This window comes from Hemitrygon akajei, chromosome 22, assembly GCF_048418815.1.
Source record: "Hemitrygon akajei chromosome 22, sHemAka1.3, whole genome shotgun sequence".
Classification (NCBI taxonomy): Eukaryota; Metazoa; Chordata; class Chondrichthyes; order Myliobatiformes; family Dasyatidae; genus Hemitrygon; species Hemitrygon akajei.
Window position 1 is genome coordinate 4364523 of NC_133145.1, and position 20615 is coordinate 4385137.

The following is a 20615-nucleotide window of genomic DNA, read 5'->3' on the forward strand; positions in this document are numbered from 1 at the left end:
ACAATTATTTCTCCTCGCCCCCCCCCCCCCCCCCATTCTTTACAAAACTACTCAAACTGTCAGATTGCACGGGGATCGTGATTGAACAGTGTTCTTCAAGTCCAGCCACGAATTATCAATTGGATTGAGATCTGGACTCTGACTTAACTACTCCAGGGCATTAACATGCTTGTGGTCATTGTCTTGCTGGAAAACATATTTTCTCCCAAGTTGCAGCTCTCTTGCAGACTGCATCAGGTTTTCCTCCAGGATTTCCCCGCATTCATTTTGCCCTCTACCTTCACAAGCCTTCCAGGGCCTATTGCAGTGAAGCATCCCCACAGCTTGATATAGCCACCACCATGCTTCACAGTAGAAATGGTATGTTTCTGATTTGTAGTGTTTGGCTTACGCCGAACAGTCTGGCCAAAATATTCAAATTTGGTTTCATCAGACCATAGAACCTTCTTGCTGACCTCATGCCTTCTGGCAAACTCTAGCTGAGATTTCATGAGATTTTTTTTCTCCCAGTAGTGGCTTTCTCTTTGCTGCTCCCATGAAGCGCCCAGTCTTTCCATCTCTGCCACTAAAGTTTGCAACTCCTCCAGAGATGTCATAGGTCTCTTGGTGGCCTCCCTCAAAGTACTCTGTGTGGCACAGTTGGCTGGTGTGTTCAGACATTTTAATCTCTCCCTCTTGTGGTGTCTAATGCCCTCCTGCTTCAACCACCATTGACCCTGTACCAAAAAGAAACAAGGTGGTATGCCTGAATGATTGGCACCCTGTTGCTTTGAGAGGCTGGTCAAGGACTACCACCCACACTGGACCCCCTGCGGTTCACCTGCTGGATCGCTGGCAGGTGGTGAGGATGGGCACCCTCACCTCTGCCCCTCTGACTCTCAACACAAGAGCCCTCCTCTACTCCCTGTACATCCACGCACAGTTCCAAGATGACACTGATGGGCCTTATTTCCAACGATGATGAGACCGTCTACAGACATGGTGCCAAGAAAGCAACCTCTCCCTCAGTGTTGGGGGGGGGGAGAAAGTGCTCATGGATTACAGGAGAAAGTCAGGCTAGCCCCTATTGACATCAGTGAGACTGTAGATGAGATGGTGAGTAGTTTTAGATTCCTTAGTATATACATTGAGGATCTCACCTGGTCTGGCTGTGTGGTGAAAAAAGCACAGCAGCAGCTCTTTTACCCCAAACATGGCTGAAGATGTTTGGCACGAGTCCCCAAACTCTCAGGATTTTGTACAGGGGCACCATTGAGACCACCCTGGCTGGCTGTGTCACTGCCTGGTAAGAGAACTGTACTGCCCTCAATTGCAGGGTGCTGCGGACAGCCCAGTGCATCTGTAGATGTGAACTTTCCTCTTTTCAGGACACTTACAGCACCAGGTGCCTAAAAGGGGCCCGAAGGGTCATCAGGGACTCCAGCCAACCCAATGACAAACTACCTCAGCTGCTTCCATCTGGCAAATGGTACTGTAACATTAGGGTCAGGACCAACGTGCTCTGGAACAGCTTTTACCAGAGTATCAGATTTGTTAATACACATTGATCTGATTACATATCAAACTGTACATACATGAATACAAAACAATTATGTTACAATCTTGGTGTTTTGGCAATATCCTCCCACTTCCTTACTGCATGTACATAGTGACAGATGCAACATAAAGGTTTTTTTACTCCCTCATGTGAGATGGATAGAAGAAATAAAATTCTAATTCTCACTAGTCCCCCTTCTTGCACAGTCACTCAGTTCTTGAGGATGCTCTGCTTTAGAGGGGGATTAATAGCTGTGCCGTATTCTTTCCACTTCGTGATTGACTTTAACTGTACTTATTCTAAAGGATATTTAGTGACTTGGAAATTTTCTTGCAACCATCTTCTGACTTGTGCTTTACAATAACCTTTTTGTGGAGTTGCTTTGAGTGTTCTTTTGGCTTCATGGTGTAGTTTTTGCCAGGATACTGACTCATCAGAGTTGGACCTTTCCAGATACAGGTGTATTTTTACTACAAGCAATTGAAACACAACTGCACACAGGTATATCTATATATAGGACACCTTAACTAATTATGTGACTTCTAAAGCCAATTGGCTACACAAGTGGTGATTTGGTGTCATATTAAAGGGTGTGAGTACTTGGCAATCAAATTTTGTTTTATATTTCTAATTTGGATTACTCTGTAGAGTTGTCAAAGTGAAAACATGAGTCTTTCTGTTATCAGTGTCAAAAAAGCCAAATTGAATCCACTGTGATGGTGTTTATATTAAAAAAACAAAACTTCTGGGGGAGTGAATACTTTTTATAGGCACTATAAATGAACATTTCTTGTGGAGCAGTCTATTACCTCATCTGGAATTGCACAATTAAATGAGCTCTTTCTATAACCTCCCTGCAGCAGGACTAGTGGATGGCTAATGTATTTCTATTTAAAAAGGGAGCAAGGGAAAATCCTGGGAACTATAGATCAAAAGGCATGAGCAGAATTGGGCCATTTGGCCCATTGAGTCTGCTCTGCCATTCAATCATGGCTGATCCTTTTTCACCCCCTCCTTGGCTCCACTCCCTGGCCTTCTCCCCGTAATCTTTGATGCCATGTCCAATCAAGAACCTATCAAGCTCTGCCTTAAATACACCCAAAGACTCGGCCTCCACAGCTGCTTGTGGTATCAAATTCCACAATTTCTCCACTCTCTGGCTAAAGAAATTTCTCCACACTTCTGTTTTAAATGGAAGCCCCTATGTCCTGAGGCCATGCCCCCTTGTTCTAGACTCCCTCAGCATGGGGAAACATCCTTTCGATATTTACTGTTTAAGCCTTTCAACATTCAAACGGGTTTCAATAAGATCCCCATCCCCTCATTCTTCTAAATTCCAGCAAGTACAGACCCAGAGCTATCAAGTGTTCTTCATATGATAGCCCTTTCATTCCTAGAATCAATCTTGTGAACCTCCTCCGGACCCTCTCCAATGCCAGCACATCTTTTGCATTAGGAGCCAAAAACTGTTCACAATACTTGAGGTGAGGCCTTGCCAGTAGTTTATAAAGCCTCAGCATCACATCCTTGCTCTTGTATTCTAGACCTCTTGCAATGAATGCTAACATTGCATTTACCTTCCTCACCACCGACTCAACCTGCAAGTTGACTTTTGGGGTGTTCTGCACAAGGACTCCCTAGTCCCTTTGCATCTCACGTAGACCCTTTGCATATTCTGATGAATTTCACGTTAGTTGTAAGGAAATTGTAATGAATATTCTTGGGGATAGGATATATGAGTGTTTGGAAACCTATGGCCTAATCAGGTAGAGCCAGCGTGGCTTTGTGCATGGCAGATCGTGCCTTACCAACTTGATTTAGTCTTTTGACAAGGTGATGGAGATTGAGGGTAGGGTATACTAGTGGATATTGTCTACTTGGATTTTAGTAAGGTATTTGATGGGACTTTGTCCAGAAGATTAAGGTGCATGGGATGCGCAGCAAATTGGCTGTTTGGATTCAGAATTGGCTCATGCATTTTAGACAGGGTGGTTGAAGGGACTTAATCAAGCTGGTCTGTATTTAGTAATGTTCCACAGGGAACTGTACTGTTTGTGATGTATGTTAAATGACCTGGATGAAAATTTAGATGGGTTAGTAAATATGCAGATGATACCAAGATTGGTGAAGTTGTGGATAGTGTAGAAGACTGGCAAAAATACAGCACGATGTAGATCAGTTACAAAAGTGGGCAGAGAAATGGCAGATGGAATTTAGCCCAGATCAATGGGAGGTGTTATACCTTGGTAGGGCAAATGCAAGAAGACAGTATTGCTGAGCAGGGTGATCTTTGGGATCCAAGTTCATAGTTCACGGAAAGCTATGAACTATAGTGGGTTAAGTTGCAACTTTGGTTAGATTAGACCACATTTAGAGTTTAGAGTTTTGCATATAGTTCTGGTTGCTCCACTATGGGAAGGATATTGAGGCTTTAGAGGGTGCAGAAGAGGTTTATCAGGATGTTACCTGATTTACAGAGCATGTGCTATCATGAGAGGCTGGATAAACACGTTGTTTACCCTGGAGCACCAGAGGCTGATGGCAGATCTGGGGGGTTCACCAGATTGAGAGGCAGAGATAGGGGTATCTGTTTCTCAGGGCTGAAATATCTTAATGCTGGAGGGCATGCATTGAAGGTGAGAGTGGGTAGGTTTAAGTGGGATGTGAGGGCAAGTTGTTTTTTTCCACTCGAATTGTGGATGCATGGAATAAATCGCCTGGCATGGTGGTAGAGGCAAATACATTGGAGGCTTTTAAGTGAAGTTTGGATAGGCACATGGATGCAAGGAAGATGGAGGGATATGGACATGGTGTAGATGGGGATTAGTGTTTGGGTGTTTTTGATTTACTTTTCAGCTAGCTTGGCACAACATTGTGGGCAGACTGGCCTGTTACTGTGCTATAATATTCTACATTCTATTTGAAAAATGTCCCCCTCTTCATATCCTCATTTCCTGGTATGCTCATTGCTTCAGCCTGCTCTTGTCCCATAACTTGTCCTTCTGAGACTCTGGTTTCTCCTTCTGCCCTGCCCTTTCCTGTTTATGTGCTTGACTCCTTTGTCCTCTGCCTTTGTAGTTTCCAAAGTTGCTGGAAGGTTCTTGCTTCCATTCTGCTCATTATCAATGTATCCATCCAGTGCTTGACCACCTCAGTTCCACACCAGAATAGTCTGAGGGCTGTTCACTTTAATAAAGGCTAACCAGACCTTTCAGTCCATCTGGGCTGGTTTGAACCATACCTGCTCAGTTCCCACCTGACTCTGAACATAGAAAATTTACCACATGTTACAGGCCCTTTGGCCCACAATGTTGTGTTGACAATCTGACCTACTCTAGAAGCTGCCTAGAACTTCCCTACTGCACAGAGCTCTTTCTAAGCTCCATGTACCTATCTAAGAGTCTCTTAAAAGACCTATTGTATCCGTCTCTACCATCTTTGCTGGCAGTGCATTCCACACACCCACCACTCTGTGTGGGGAAAATCTACCTCTGACACCCTTTTTCTCTCTCTCCCCCCCCCCCCCCCCCCCGTACCTACTTCCAAACACCCTAAAACTATGCCCTCTCATGTTAGCCCTGGGGGGAAAAGAGCCTCTGGCTATGCACATGATCAATGCCTCTCAACCTCCATCACTCCAAGGAGGAAAGACCAAGTTCACTCAGTCTATTCTCATAAGGAATGCCCTCCAATCCAGGCAACATCCTTATAAATATCTTCTGCAGTCTTTCTATAGCATCCACATCCTTCCTGTAATGAGGTGACCGGAACTGAACACAGTACTCCAAGTCGGGTCTAACTAAGATCTGGTATTGCTGTAACATTACCTCATTGCTCTTGAACTCAATCCCATGGTTGATGAAGGCCAACTCACCATATTCAGCCTTAACAATGCACAGCAGCTTTGAGTGTCATATGGACACGGACCTCAAGATCTTGCTGATCCTCCACAATGCCAAGAGTCTTACCATTAATACTATATTCTGCCATTGATTTGACGTACTGAAATGAGCCACCTCACACTTACCTGGGTTGAACTCCATCTGCCATTTCCTAGCCCAGTTCTGCATCCTATTGACGTCCTCATGTAACCTCTGACAATCCTCCAGACTATCCACAACATCGCAAACTTACTAACCTACCCTTCTACTTCCTCATCCGAGTCACTTATAAAAAATCTCAGGAGGGGTGCCAGAATAGATCCCCATGGTCACTGACCTCCATGCAGAATATAAACCATCTCCAACCACCCTTTGCTTTCTCTGGGCAAGCCAATTCTGATTCCACAAGGCATGGTCTCCTTGGATCTCATGCCTCATTACTTTCTGAATGAGCTTCACATCGGGAACCTTGTGAAATGCCTTTCTGAAATCCAGATACACCACATCTGCTCTACCTTCATCGGTGTGTTTTGTTACATCCTCAAATAATTCAATCATGCTCAAGGCATTACAAAGCTATGCTGACTATCCCTAATCGGGTTGTGTGTCTCCAAAGTATCATAAATCCTGCCTCTTGGTATCTTCTCCAATAACCTGCCCACCGCTGAAGTAAGATTCACTGGTCTATAATTTCCTGGGTTATTTTACTCTTTCTTGAACAAGGGAACAACATATGCAACCTTCCAATCCTCTGGTACTTCTCCTGTCCCTATTGATGGTGCAAAGATCATCGCTAGAGGCTCGGCAATCTCCTCCCTTGCTTCCCACAGTAGCCGGTCCCAGAGACTTGTCTAACTTGATACTTCTGAAAAGCTCCAGCACATCCTCTTTCTTAATGTCTATACACTTAAGTGTTTCAGTTCGCTCTAAGTCATCCCCACAATTGTCAAGGTGCTTTTCACTGGTGAACACTAAAGCAAAGAATTAATTAAGTACCTCTGCTACCTCCGCGACTCTATGCCCGTTTCCACTCTCGCTCCTGATTGGTCCTATTCTCACACAGCTCATCCTCTTGCTCTTCACATACTTGTAGAATGCCTTGGGGTTTTCTTTAATCCTGCTCGCCAAGGCCTTTCCATGGCTCTTTATACCTCTTCTAATTTCATTCTTGAGCTCCTTCCTAGCATCCTTGTAATTTTTCTAGAGCTCTAACAGTATCTAGTTTCTTGAACCTTCTGTAAGCTTTTCTTATATAGATTTTTTACATCCTTTGTACCCCATGGTTCTGTAACCCTACCATCCTCTCCCTGCCTCAATGGAACATACCTATGCAGAATGCCATGCAAATGTTCCCTGAATATTTGCCATATTCTTGCCATGCATTTCCCTGAGAACATCTGCTCCCAGTTTGTGTCCCCCAAGTTCCTGCCTAATAGCATCATATTCTCCCCCTACCTACCCCAATTAAATGTTTTCCCAAATTCTGCTCTTATCCCTCTCTAGCACTACAGTAAAGGAGATTATGATCACTACCTCCAAAATGCTCTCCCATGGAGAGATATGACACCTGACCAGGTTCATTTCCCAGTACTAGATCAAGTACAGCCTAGTTGGCTTATCTACATATTGTGTCAGGAAACCTTCCTGAACACACAAACAAACTCCACTCCATCTAAAACCCTTGCTCTAAGGAAATGCCAATCGATATTAGGAAAGTTAAAGTCACCCATAACAACAACCCTATTATTGCACTGTTCCAGAATCTGCTTCCCTGTCTGCTCAATGTCTCTGTTACTATGGGGGGGGGGGGTCTATTTTTAAGAAAAAAAACACCCAGTACTTGTTGCCTCTGACTTCAACCCAGAGTGACTTAGTTGGCAATCCCTCCATGACTGCCTCCTTTTTTGTAGCCATGATACTATCCCTGATCAGCAATGCCACTCTTTCACCTTTTTACAGCCTTCTCTGTACTACTTAAAACATCTAAAACCATTCCTGCCTAAGTCATCCAAGTCTCTGTAATGGCCACAACATCATAGTTCCACGTTTTGATCCCCACCCTATGTTCGTCCATCTTGCTCCTTGCATTAAAATAAGACACCTCAAACCATCTGGCTGAGCGCTTCTTTGCTCTATCATCTGCCCAATCTTTCCTCATAAACAGTCTACAAGCTGTCACTACTTGTATGCCAACCAACCCATCCTCTGCCTCTTCACCAGTTCCCACCCACCTGAAAATCTAGTTTAAACCCTTCCCAATAGAATTAGCAAACCCCCTTTCCCTAGAAAAGATTCCATGGTCCAAGAACTTGAAACCCTGGCTCCTGCACCATCTCCTCAGCCACTCATTCATCTGCACTATCTTCCTGTTCTGACCTTCTCTATCTCATGGCACTGGGAGTAATCCAGAGATTACCATCTTGGAGGTCCTGCTGTTCAGCTTCCTTCCTAACTCCCTAAACTTCTAGGCAGGAGAGGGGTAGAGGTCCTGCAGTGTCATTGGTACCAATGTGTACCATGACCTCTGGCTGCCATACAAGCCCGCAGATTCCCACAACATGACTACACCATCTCCGACCTTGCATTCTGCAAGTAATCTGTTTCATTCTCCCAGTTTCTCTGGATCCTTTGCTCAGATGAGACTTCCCACTCCATATTTGATATTCCCCACTTTGTGATCACCGCTCAACAGATTTCCAGCAGCTGTTTGGTTCTTCAGCTCCCATTCCAGTGCTAATCTCTGCTAGCCTGATTCACCTCCCTCTATTTATACTTTCCAGGACAGAACAGGCAAGGTTGACTATCATACTATCATTCACCAGTAGCTCTTGGGGCTCCTGTCAGCATTTCCAACCTGAACAATCTTGGTCCCAAGCCTATCACAGACTACTTTTCCCTCTCACACCTCATCTTTATTTATACCTTGTGTTTCCATCCTTGCCTCCTTCTCTCCCCCCCCCCCCCAAAGTTTTAACCATACTTTTAAAAACTTTTAAATTCTGATGAAATTCCGATCAACTTTCTGCACTAGCTTGTGTATAATCAGCCAAACCCACATCTGACATTGAAGCAAGTTCTCCTTTTCCGTCGTGGCATTCATTGTGAGTCTGTATTGTATATTAAGCATTATCCATTCAATAAGTTCTGTGGATTTGGATGGGTGAGAGAACTGGAGACAAGATTACTTGACTAAATTTCTTTAATCCAAAAGTACCATCTCATTCAACAATCCTGTTTGCTAATAGTATGCACAGTCCTAATCCTTTAAACTCACTGACCCAGGTAATCCCAAATGCTTTGCCTAGTAAATGTTTAGCTAGATGCACACTTGGATATCTTAACCAAAGTAAGCACATTCAACCAAGTGATTGGTTTGACTGTGACTTAAGCCAGATGGTTTTACCTCTGGTTCCTGGAAATGGTGATACAAAATCCAGTCAAGCGGTTAAGCTGTTGCCAATGTGCCTTTAGGACGCTTTCTACATTTTACCCCAGGTTCTGTATCCATGGCTGGTTCAGTTCTTGTGCAAGTGTCCAAACAGTTTCTGTTCTCAACTTATCCCAGTTGCAGAAGGATGTGGTGCAGTAATGGCCCAAAATCTCCTTGTCTCTTCTTTCAGATAGACCAGAGGGCCTATGATTTTTAAAAAAATTTGTAACAGTTATATCCTGGACACTCCAGTCTTTGCTCAGGGGGAAAGATTCTATTAAAACTCCATGTGTCCCCCTTATGGCAGTAGGTTCAGAGTTTCATACGTAGATAATGGGCCACAATGTAGAGTCAATCTTTAAACTTACTCTAAGATTTTAATCTAACACTAAAAACTTGTCCTCCATTTCTATCATTATGTGCATTGAGTTTCTTAAATGCCCCTAATGCACTGTTTCCCAACCTTTTTAAGCCCAACACACCCCTAAAGCACTTATACAGCAGTCTAGCCACATACCAGAAAAGCTGACATTTTTGCTTCTTCATTCTGAATTTCAATAACTTTTTCTTGCAAGCTCTCTTCCTGTTCTACTTTGCAAAGAGATGGATTAATTACCCAGTCTGTAATTTCCAGATCATTCAAATCCTTAAATCAATTCTGAAAATCCTTCAGTAGCTGTAGGTATAAGCATTACTCTAGCAAATCACCGTCTGTGAAAGATGGTGCCATACTTTCTGATGCACCATCAATAACTCTCGGAGACATGAGGTGAGATATAGGCTTTTATTGGCTGGAAGAAAGAACAAGCAGCAAGTGACCACCACACTACATCCTGGAGACTGAGGCCGGGGCTGTGTCTCCAATCGCCTTTATACCGGGGTCCGTGGGAGGAGCCACAGGAGCAGTCAGCAGGGGGGCATGTCCAGACAGGTATATGTAGTTCACCACATTCACCCCCCCTTTGTTTTAAAAGAGAGTCCCCATGGGGCGAAGTTTCTGACAAGTATATTTACAGATTAAGTCTATCAGGTGGTCGAATCTGTCACTGCGATCTACGTAGCACCGGCTGTGATTGCACCAGTGACGGTGGTGATTGCACTGGAGACAGTGGTTGTGCTGGTTCCGGCCTAACTGGAGGTGTCAGCCCACTAGGCGTCAGTGATCCCTCATGCATGTGCGAGGCGCCTGGTATATGCGTTTGCGAGACGCCCGGTATGGGAGTGTCGTGAGGAGTCTGTGTAGGGCTTGGTGTGCGCAGTGTCACCTCGGGTACAGGGTTCATAGTTACCGTGGAGTGTTCGGGGTAGTGGTCTGCTGCTCCTGCGGGTGCCAGGTCGCGGACGGAGACCGTGTCCTCCTGCCCATCAGGTAAGACCACGTAGGCATACTTGTGGTTCGCATGTAGTAGGTGAACCCTCTCGACCAGCGGGGAGTATTTATTGCTCCTCGCATGTTACCGGAGCAGCACTGGCCCTGGGGATGTCAGCCAAGCTGGTAGGGTGGTCCCAGTGGCAGACTTCCTGGGAAAAGAGAATAGGCACTCGTGAGGGGTGGCATTGATGGACGTACATAACAGGGAGCGGATGGAGTGGAGGATAGCGGATAGGTCCTCGGGGAGGACCTCCTGCCAGCGAGAGACCGGCAATCCCTTTTGACTTGAGGGCTAAAAGTGTGGCCTTCCACACTGTGGCATTCTCCCTCTCCATCTGTCCATTTCCCCGGGGATTATAGCTTGTGGCCCTACTAGTTGCAATGCCCCTAGCCAGCAGGTACTGGCGCAGCTTGTCACTCATAAAGGAAGACCCTCTATCACTGTGGATATAGCAGGGATATCCAAACAGTGAAGAGCTGGCGCAGGGCTTTTATGACGGACGTGGCAGTGGTGTCAGGGCAGGGGATGGCAAAGGGGAACCGTGAGTACTCGTCGATAATGTTGAAGTAGACATTGCGGTCGGTGGAGGGAAGGGGGCCCTTAAAGTCAACACTCAGTTGCTCAAAGGGGCGGGTGGCCTTGATAAGTTGCGCCTTGTCAGGATGGTAGAAGTGCGGTTTGCACTCAGCGCAGACTTGGCAGTCCCTGGTCATCGTCCTGATGTCCTCAAGGGAGTAAGGCAGATTCCGGGCTTTCACAAAATGGTAAAATTGGGTGACCCCCGGGTGGCAAAGATCTGCATGAAGGGCGTCGAGCTGCGCGCTGGCACATGCTCCCCGGGATAGGGCATCAGGGGGCTCATTGAGCCTTCCAGGCCGGTACAGGATATCATAGTTGTAGGTGGAGAGTTGTATTCTCCACCGCAAAATTTTATCATTTTTGATTTTGCCCCGCTGTTGGTTGCTGAACATGAACGCAACTGAGCGTTGGTCGATCAGCAAGGTGAACCTTTTGCTGGCGAGATAGTGCCTCCAGTGCCTAATAGCTTCCGCTATGGCCTGGGCTTCTTTCTCCACCACGGAGTGCCGAATTTCAGGGCCTTGAAGGGTACGAGAGAAGAATGCTACTGGCCTGCCTGCCTGATTGAGGGTAGCAGCCAGCGCGAAATCGGAGGCGTCACTCTCTACTTGGAAGGGAATGGTCTCGTCCACCACATGCATCGTTGCTTTGGCAATGTCCCCTTTAATGCGGCTGAAGGCCGTGCGGGCCTCCGCAGAGAGGGGAAATGTGGTAGACTTGACCAGGGGGCGGGCCTTGTCTGCATAATAGGGGACCCATTGGGCGTAATAGGAAAAGAAGCCCAGGCACCGTCTGAGGGCTCTGAGGGTGTTGGGAGGAGGGAGTTCTAACAGGGGGCGCATACGGTCTGGATCAGGGCCAATGACCTCGTTCTCCACGACATACCCAAGGATAGCGAGTCGGGTGGTTCCGAACACACACTTGTCCCTGTTATTAGTAAGGTTCAGGGCTTTGGACACTTGGAAAAATCATTGGAGGTTGGCGTTGTGATCCGGCCAGTCGTGACCACAGATGGTGATATTATCTAGATAGGGAAATGTGGCCTTCAGTTGGCACTGGTCCACCATCCGGTCCATTTCCCTCTGGAAGACAGACACCATTTGTGACACCGAAGGGGACGCGCAGGAAGTGATAGAGCCTGCCGCCCGCCTCGAAGGCGGTGTAGGGGCGGTCCTCTGGGCGGATGGGGAGCTGGTGGTAAGCGGATTTCAGATCTATTGTCGAGTACACCTTGTACTGAGCTATCTGGTTGACCATATCCGTGATGCGGGGTAGGGGGTACGCGTCAAGCTGCGTGAACTTATTGATGGTCTGGCTATAGTCCACAACCATCCTATTTTTCTGCCCGGTCCGAACAACAACCACCTGGGCCCTCCAAGGACTTGTGCTTGGCTCAGTGATCCCCTCTCTGAGCAGCCGCTGCACCTCCGACTGAATGAAGGCCCTGTCCCCCGCGCTGTACCTCCTGCTTTTAGTTGCCTCAGGTTTACAGTCGGGGGTCAGGTTGGCGAACAGCGGTGGGGGAGGGATCTTGAGGGTGGAGAGGCTGCAAGTGGTGTCAGTAGCGCAGCTGTCGGCATGGTGCTGGGTGGGATGTGTGGGTCGGTGTGTGTGTGTGGTCAGTAGCGGGGTATATGACGAAGTCCCACCAAACTGAGGATTCCTGACAGTGAGTGGTGGGAGGGGCCCGTCATTTGCCATAGTCACACTTTAGAGGTGGCTCTGGAAGTCCAGCCCCAATAGCACAGGTGCGCACAGTTGAGGCATGACCAGTAGCGCAAAGTCCCGATATTCTGTGCCCTGCACCACCAATGTCGCTACACAACCCCCCCAGATGTCTGTGGAATGCGACCCAGAAGCCATGGTGACCCTCTGGCTTACCGGCCGTGTCACAAGTCCACAGCGTTGCACCGTGTCCAGGTTAATAAAACTCTCAGTGCTGCCCGTGTCAAACAGGCAGCTAGTCCTGTGCCCCTCCACCAGGATGTCCATTGACCTTGCAAGCTGGTGTGGGGCGCTTTGGTCGAGGTTTACGGAGGCCAGAGTTGAACCGCCATCTTGGTGCCCGGTAAGCACCCGTGGGTTGGAGGCAGGGGCAAGGTGGCACCGACAAAGATGACTGCCCCCATGTCTCGCACGAGGTGGGCAGGCAAGATGGCAGCCCCCATGCCTCACACGCAGTGCTGCCCGACCCTGCTCGTGGTTCCGACTTACAGACCTTGGCGAAATGGCCCTTCCTGCAGCTGGAGCAGGTAGCTTCTTGGGCCGGGCAGCGTTTTCGGGGGTGCTTTTCGAGTCCGCAGAAGTAACACTGTGCGGACTTGTGACTGGCAACAGCTGTGGTCGGTTTCGGGGAGCTCGTGGACTTGCGACTGGCAGCGGCGTTGGTCGATTCGCTCACGGGCGGCGGGATCTGCAGTGTCCACGGAACCAGCGGGGGATCGCGCGGCTGGACAGCGTCAGCGTTGTGCAGAGCAGCCTCCAGCGTGTCGGCCGTCTCGATCACTGAGCGTAAGGTAAGATCGGCATTTTCCAGCAGCTGCTGGCGCACATACACTGACCTGATCCCCGTAACGAAGGCGTCTCGTACTAGCAGCTCCGCATGTTGTTCCGCCGTCAGTGCCTTGCAGTCGCAGGCCCGCACGAGTGTCTGTAGGGCTCGGAGAAACTCCCCGCTCGACTCGCCGGATCGCTGTCACCGCGTCGCTAAGCAAAGTCTTGCGTAGACAGTGTTCACCAGCCACAGGTACTGTCTTTTGAGGGCGTCCAGTGCCCCTTGGTAGGTCAGCAGGTCCCTGATAAGGGAGTATACTTTTGGACTGACTCTGGAAAGGAGGGTTTTGTGCATTGTGGCAGGCTCAGTCACTGGAATCACTTCCAAGTATGATTGGAAGCATGCAAGCCAGAGTTCAAAGGCAAGAGCTGCTTCTGGAGCTTGGGGGTCCAAGTCTAATTTTTCCGGACGTAAAATACTCTCCATGTTTTAAAACTTCCAGCCAATAAAATTGATGCACCATCAATAACTCTCGGAGACATGAGGCGAGATATAGGCTTTTATTGGCTGGAAGAAAGAACAAGCAGCAATTGACCACCACACTACATCCTGGAGACTGAGGCCGGGGTTGTGCCTCCAATCGCCTTTATACCGGGGTCTGTGGGAGGAGCCACAGGAGCAGTCAGCAGGGGAGCGTGTCCAGACAGGTATCTGTAGTTCACCACAAACTCTACCGGGGTCAGTGGGAGGAGCCACAGGAGCAGTCAGCAGGGGGGCGTGTCCGGACAGGTATCTGTAGTTCACCATCAATAACTCTACCAGGGTCTGTGGGAGGAGCCACAGGAGCAGTCAGCAGGGGGGCGTGTCCGGACAGGTATCTGTAGTTCACCATCAATAACTCTACCAGGGTCTGTGGGAGGAGCCACAGGAGCAGTCAGCAGGGGAGCGTGTCCAGACAGGTATATGTAGTTCACCACAAACTCTACCAGGGTCTGTGGGAGGAGCCACAGGAGCAGTCAGCAGGGGAGCGTGTCCAGACAGGTATATGTAGTTCACCATCAATAACTCTACCAGGGTCAGTGGGAGAAGCCACAGGAGCAGTCAGCAGGGGAGCGTGTCCAGACAGGTATATGTAGTTCACCACAAACTCTACCAGGGTCTGTGGGAGCCACAGGAGCAGTCCAGACAGGTATATGTAGTTCACCACAAACTCTACCAGGGTCTGTGGGAGCCACAGGAGCAGTCCAGACAGGTATATGTAGTTCACCATCAATAACTCTACCAGGGTCTGTGGGAGGAGCCACAGGAGCAGTCAGCAGGGGAGCGTGTCCAGACAGGTATATGTAGTTCACCACAAACTCTACCAGGGTCTGTGGGAGGAGCCACAGGAGCAGTCCAGACAGGTATATGTAGTTCACCATCAATAACTCTACCGGGGTCAGTGGGAGGAGCCACAGGAGCAGTCAGCAGGGGAGCGTGTCCAGACAGGTATATGTAGTTCACCATCAATAACTCTACCAGGGTCTGTGGGAGGAGCCACAGGAGCAGTCAGCAGGGGCGTGTCCAGACAGGTATCTGTAGTTCACCATCAATAACTCTACCAGGGTCTGTGGGAGGAGCCACAGGAGCAGTCCAGACAGGTATCTGTAGTTCACCATCAATAACTCTACCAGGGTCTGTGGGAGGAGCCACAGGAGCAGTCCAGACAGGTATCTGTAGTTCACCATCAATAACTCTACCGGGGTCAGTGGGAGGAGCCACAGGAGCAGTCAGCAGGGGGGCGTGTCCAGACAGGTATATGTAGTTCACCACACTTTCCATGCAGGGAAACTGAGAATATTCTACAATGTTTTGCTTATATATTTCCAAATTTCTGATAAAGGTGGACACTGCACTTTTTGCCTGGATTAAATAGAAATTCCCACCTTGCTGTTTCATATTTAGAACATTCATTTTGTCATACAGATTGACTAGGTATGCCATATCTTCACATAAAAGTTCAGTCTTGGTTCCGAAGCTCTTGTTGAATTTTTGCTCCGTTAACCAGTGTCAAAAAGATCAAAGAAACACTTTAAACAGCAGGCTTTTTTTGACAGGTAATGCACTTCAGTGTAAAGAAGCAAGCATTCAAACTCTGCATCATTATCTTGGCATAACTGGTGAAATATTCTGCTATTTAATGGATGAGCTTTAAGTTTGATAGATATTTTGCAAGAGCCATGCTTGGGGAAAAAGTCAGGTTTTTGGCTACAAGATGTTGAAGATGAATTGCACAATGGATTGCAAATGGACTTGGGACTTTTGTCATAAATGCCACTGAAGTTGCATGGTGACCTGTCATATATGGCGCTCTATCTGTTGCATAAAAAATGTTCCTAATCAGACTTCTATTCTCAGTATATATTTTGAGCTCATTGTAAATTGATTCTGATTTCTCTCTTTTTACAAAAGAGAATCTCTTAAAACTTTTCCATTTTTGATAAATCGTATTTATGCCATCAGTAATGACTTGCTGTCTTGCACAGTTGACTCTTCCAGTTGTATTTCAAATTGTGTTTTTTTTTGTGGCTCTGTGCATAGTTGATTCTCAGTGACTTCACTTATTTCATCAATGCAACAAACTATAGAGTTGTTACTCAGAGGAATTGATTTTAAAAAAACTGGAATCCATTTTGTGAAGTGGTGAGCACTTCTGATACAGCAGACATTATTAATCTTTCACTAATTCTGATATTTTCCACATTGCTATCACTTTGGAAATATTATAAGAAGCAATGAGACCACTATCAAGGTCATTTTTTGCTTTCTTGGGGAAATGACTTGAATGTGCAATGCTTTTCAAGCATTGCTTTCATCTTCTGGAACAGTATTACCAGAAGTAGCTTTTTCAGGGTGTCTTTTACAGAAGTGGTCCTGCAATCTTGATGGTTTCATGGCTTCATTAGTGTAGTATGACAAGTAAGACACATGGGGCATCACTGATCCAACAGAAACAGAGTAAAACCATACACCAGGTGTGTAAAATTGTGTTGACACACTTTCTGTAGTTCCTGTTTCCTAACAGGATTAGAATCAAAGGCCTCACTGCCTCCAGACTCGGAGATAGCATCGTATATATTTATCCATCATTAACAGGGCTAAATTAAAATAAAAACACCAACTAGGAACGCCTATCAAATATTGACAGCGGCAGTGATGGATGGAACAATGATAGCAACATGCAAAGGGGCAGTGAGGCGAAGATGACAAGGATTTGTGATTGGAATCTGTTAGTCTGGTTGGCGTTCAGCAAACTACCTTTATACTAGTCTAGTTAGCACGATTGACCAATCATGTAGGGTCTCATAATTCCCAAAGATGGTTCTTGGTCACACATATGAAGAAGGGTCACTTTGGACACCTCAATCCTTGGGTCAACAGGTTCACTGGCTCTGTTTCACTGTTGGGTTATGGCCAGCGCTGTATCATTGCACAGCCTGTTTTCTGTAGATTTGTAGAGAAAGTTGAGAGTGTATTTAACTTATCAACTGTAAAATTGCATGAGTTGAGATGAACTGTTGGACACCCTGGTAACTAATTTATGCATCCCCATAATGTCTGTTGGGTTGGGTAAGGTCAGATGAGATTGCCGAGTTTCAGACGTTGTGAGGAGTGCTCGCTGCCTGCAGAGCTATGGTTCTTTCTATTTTCCAGTGGCTTTTTGAAAGTGCCTGCTCTATGAATGGTTGATTAGGTCTCATGTCTCAAGTTGGGGTGCTGCATACTGCCAACCCTTTTTTCTCCCCCTCACCCCCCCCAAGATTCATGAATGCCCCCAATGACTTCTAGTTTCCCTAATGCCCCCTTAGGACAGGTAACCACCCCATGTTGGGAATCACCTCTAATGTATCTGCCTCTGGCAAGGTGTTCCACAAACACCCTCTGTGTTAAGAACTTGCCTATGACATCCACCCCCACCCTGTTCACCACTGCATTAGCCATTTCTGTCCTGGAAGAAAGTCTCTGGCTTCCACAGCATCTGTGCCTCTTGTACACTTCTATCAAGTCGCCTCTCCTTTTGCTCCTTAACTTTGAGTTCTCACTGCTAGCTCCTGCTCTGTAAACCTGTCTTGTGAAGTGCCATCATATCACTATACCTAAATCCCAAAGGATTTTCAAATTGGAGCGGATGTGGATGCTGTTGGTTTTGTTTTTCTGTAGAATTCCCTCTGCATTGTCCTTCCTGAATGCTGTGTATTGCCATCTCATTTTGCACTGCTATGATGGTATAATCGTTCACATAGTTTAATAAATAGGATTGAAAGTTTTTTAATTCAAGTAGAACTACAAATTCTCAGTCTAATTTTTGTTTTTCTTCTCCAGCTGAAACTGAAACCCAGATGGAAGCCCAGGGAAAGAGAGGAGAGAGTGTGCCCAGCCCAGCAGAGTCTGCTCAACCTGAATCATTAAGGCCCAAGAAAGTCCCACCTGGTGGAGTGTCTAGCCTTGTGCTGGGGTAGATCCACTGTTCACCTCATTATCTCAGCTGCAGATTGAATTAATGTTCATTTTATTGTAAAATTAAACTTTGAGCTTCACCATTTTGTATTGGCACTTTACATTTGAATGGTCCATAGGTGCTCAAAACATGAGGCCTGCTGGAAAAGGCACGCGTCATTTATTCCCTGCGATGTAAAGTACTGAGTGTTTGTTTTTCTTGTGACTTCAGACTTAATTCTGGCATTTTGGACTTTGTATTTGGATGTGATTTGTGATGCAAATAAAAAAAAATACTCCAAATACAACTGCCTTCATCCTTCACACCTTTGTGCACAAACTAAACAAGTGTGAGCATAGTCTTATTGTACTTGGGCTGCATGTGGCAGGCAATGGGTGCAGTCGAAGTAAATTGTGGGTTTAAAAGCCTGTTCTAGTTGTGATGAGAGAATGGCCTACAAGCGCAGGTGACGTCAGCGGCGAGCGCGGGCTTTAAAAAGCGACCCACTTTCAGGAGCGGGCAGCGGAGTGCACAGGAGCAGAGTGCTGGGCTTTGGCTCAGTGGGCTTCGGTGCAAGAGGACTTCGGCAAGAAGCCTGTTTTTCATTTATTCTGACTAATCTGGGATCAGGTAATGGGGGAGACGGTTAGAGCAGTGGTGTGCTCCGTATGCAGTATGTGGGAGGTCAGGGTCAACACAGTTGTCCCTGATGACCACACCTGCAATAGGTGCATCCAGCTGCAGCTCCTATCAGACTGAGTTAGGGAATTGGAACAGGAGCTGGATGAACTACGGATCATTCGGGAGGCAGAGGCAGAGATAGATAAGAGTTATCGGGAGGTAGTCACACCGAAGAGACAGGAGGTAGGCAAATGGGTGACAGTCAAGAGAGGCAGGGGGAGCAGACAGAGAGAGAAGAGCACCCCTGTGGCCGTACCCATCAACAATAAGTATACCGTTTTGGATACTGTTGGTGGGGATGACCTACCAGGAACAAGCTGCAGTGGTCCTGTCTCTGGCACTGAGGTTGGACCCTTGACTAGGAAGGGGAAGAGGGAAGAGAAGAGAGCGGTATTGATAGGGGATTCTATAGTCAGGGGCGGATAGAAGATTTTGTGGGGAAGATCGGGAGTCTCGGATGGTATGTTGCTTCCCTGGTGCCGGGGTCCGAGACATCTCAGATCGGGTGCAGGTTATTCTCGAGAGGGAGGGCAAGAATCCAGATGTTGTGGTCCATGTAGGGACCAATGACGTGGGTAGGATGAGTGAGGGGGTCCTGCGTAGGGAGTTCAGGGAGTTAGGTGCGAAGCTGAAGAGCAGGACCTCCAGGGTAACAATCTCAGGATTGCTACCTGTGCCACGTGCGAGTGAGGCAAGGAACAGAAAGATTTATAAAGATTAATACGCGGCTGAGAGGATGGTGCAGGAGGGAGGGCTTTAGGTTTGTAGATAATTGGGCTTTGTTCCAGGGAAGGTGGGATCTGTTCCGAAGGGACGGTTTATACCTGAACTGGAGCGGTACTAACATTCTTGCAGGGGGTGGGGATCCAGAATGGGAGAGAGGATAGCGAGAGGAAGAATAAAGGACAGGTGGGGACTACACGGTTCCGGAATATTAAGTGTGTAGTAGAGAAAGGTGAGACGGAACAAGTGATAAGGAGGACACATGTACAGAGGGATGGTCTGACGGAACATGGAGTTAAATGTGTTGAAAGAATAAGTAAATTTAGGAAGGACAACAAAATTCTAGGGGCGTATAGCCCGATGGGAGTTCGGGGAGCTGGGTTAAGCACAATAGGCAGCAATTCAAACAGAGAGAGGAGAAATGGACTAAAAATTCTATATCTGAATGCACGAAGTGTCAGAAATAAGGCAGATGAGCTTGAAGCTCAGGTGCGAATGGGTAACTATGATGTTGTTGGGATAACGGAGACATGGCTGCAGGGAGATCAGACCTGGGAAATGAATGTACAAGGGTATACGTGCTATCGTAGGGACAGAAATGTGGGCAGAGGGGGTGGGGTGCCTCTGTTGGTGAGGAATGAGATTCAGTCCTTTGCAAGGGGGGACATAGGGTCAGGAGAAGTGGAGTCTGTGTGGATAGAACTGAGGAACAGTAAGGGCAAAAGGACCCAAATGGGTGTTGTCTACAGGCCACCAAACAGTAGCATGGATATTAGGTGCAAGTTGAATAGGGAGTTAACATTGGCATGTGGCAAAGGTAATGTCGCAGTAGTTATGGGATATTTCAACATGCAGGTGAACTGGGAGAATCAGGTTGGTGCTGGACCACAGGATAGGGAGTTTGTAGAGTGCCTACGGGATGCATTCTTGGAACAGCTTGTACAAGAGCCAACCAGGGACAAGGCTATTCTGGATTTAGTGTTATGTAATGAACAGGATTTGATAAGCGATCTCGCAGTAAAGGAGCCATTAGGAGGTAGTGATCACAATATAATAAGCTTTTATCTGCAATTTGAGAAGGATAAGGGCAGCTCGGAGGTGTCAGTGTTGCAGATGAACAGGGGAAGCTATGGAGCCATGAGGGAGGAGCTGGCCAAAGTTGACTGGACGGATATCCTAGCAGAAAAGACAGTGGAACAGCAATGGCAGGTATTCTTGGGAATAATGCACAAGGTGCAAAATCAGTTCATACACCGGAGAAGGAAGGATTCAAAGGGGGGAAAGGGGCCACAGTGGTTGACAAAGGAAGTCAGAGATTGCATAGCATTAAAAAAAAAGGAAGTATGACAGAGCTAAGGTGAGTGGGAGGACAGATGATTGGGAAGTTTTTAAGGAACAACAGAACTTAACTAAAAAGACAATACGGGGAGAAAAAATGAG

At 47.0% G+C, this 20615-nt stretch overlaps 1 protein-coding gene across 4 annotated transcripts in view; it reads left to right on the forward strand.

Annotated features, from left to right (window-relative positions):
* Nucleotides 1-18078, forward strand: part of LOC140714942 (jupiter microtubule associated homolog 2-like) — an 81914-nt gene extending 63836 nt beyond the window's left edge. For 2 of the 4 annotated variants that reach the window (XM_073026627.1, XM_073026628.1), the window contains exon 5: nucleotides 17657-18078. In XM_073026627.1, coding sequence (XP_072882728.1) covers nucleotides 17657-17793 — 137 coding nt within the window. In that variant the 3' untranslated portion in view covers nucleotides 17794-18078. The remainder of the gene's footprint in view (nucleotides 1-17656) is intronic. The other 2 variants (XM_073026629.1, XM_073026630.1) reach the window with 2 other exon arrangements.
* The last annotated feature ends 2537 nt before the right edge of the window (nucleotides 18079-20615 follow it).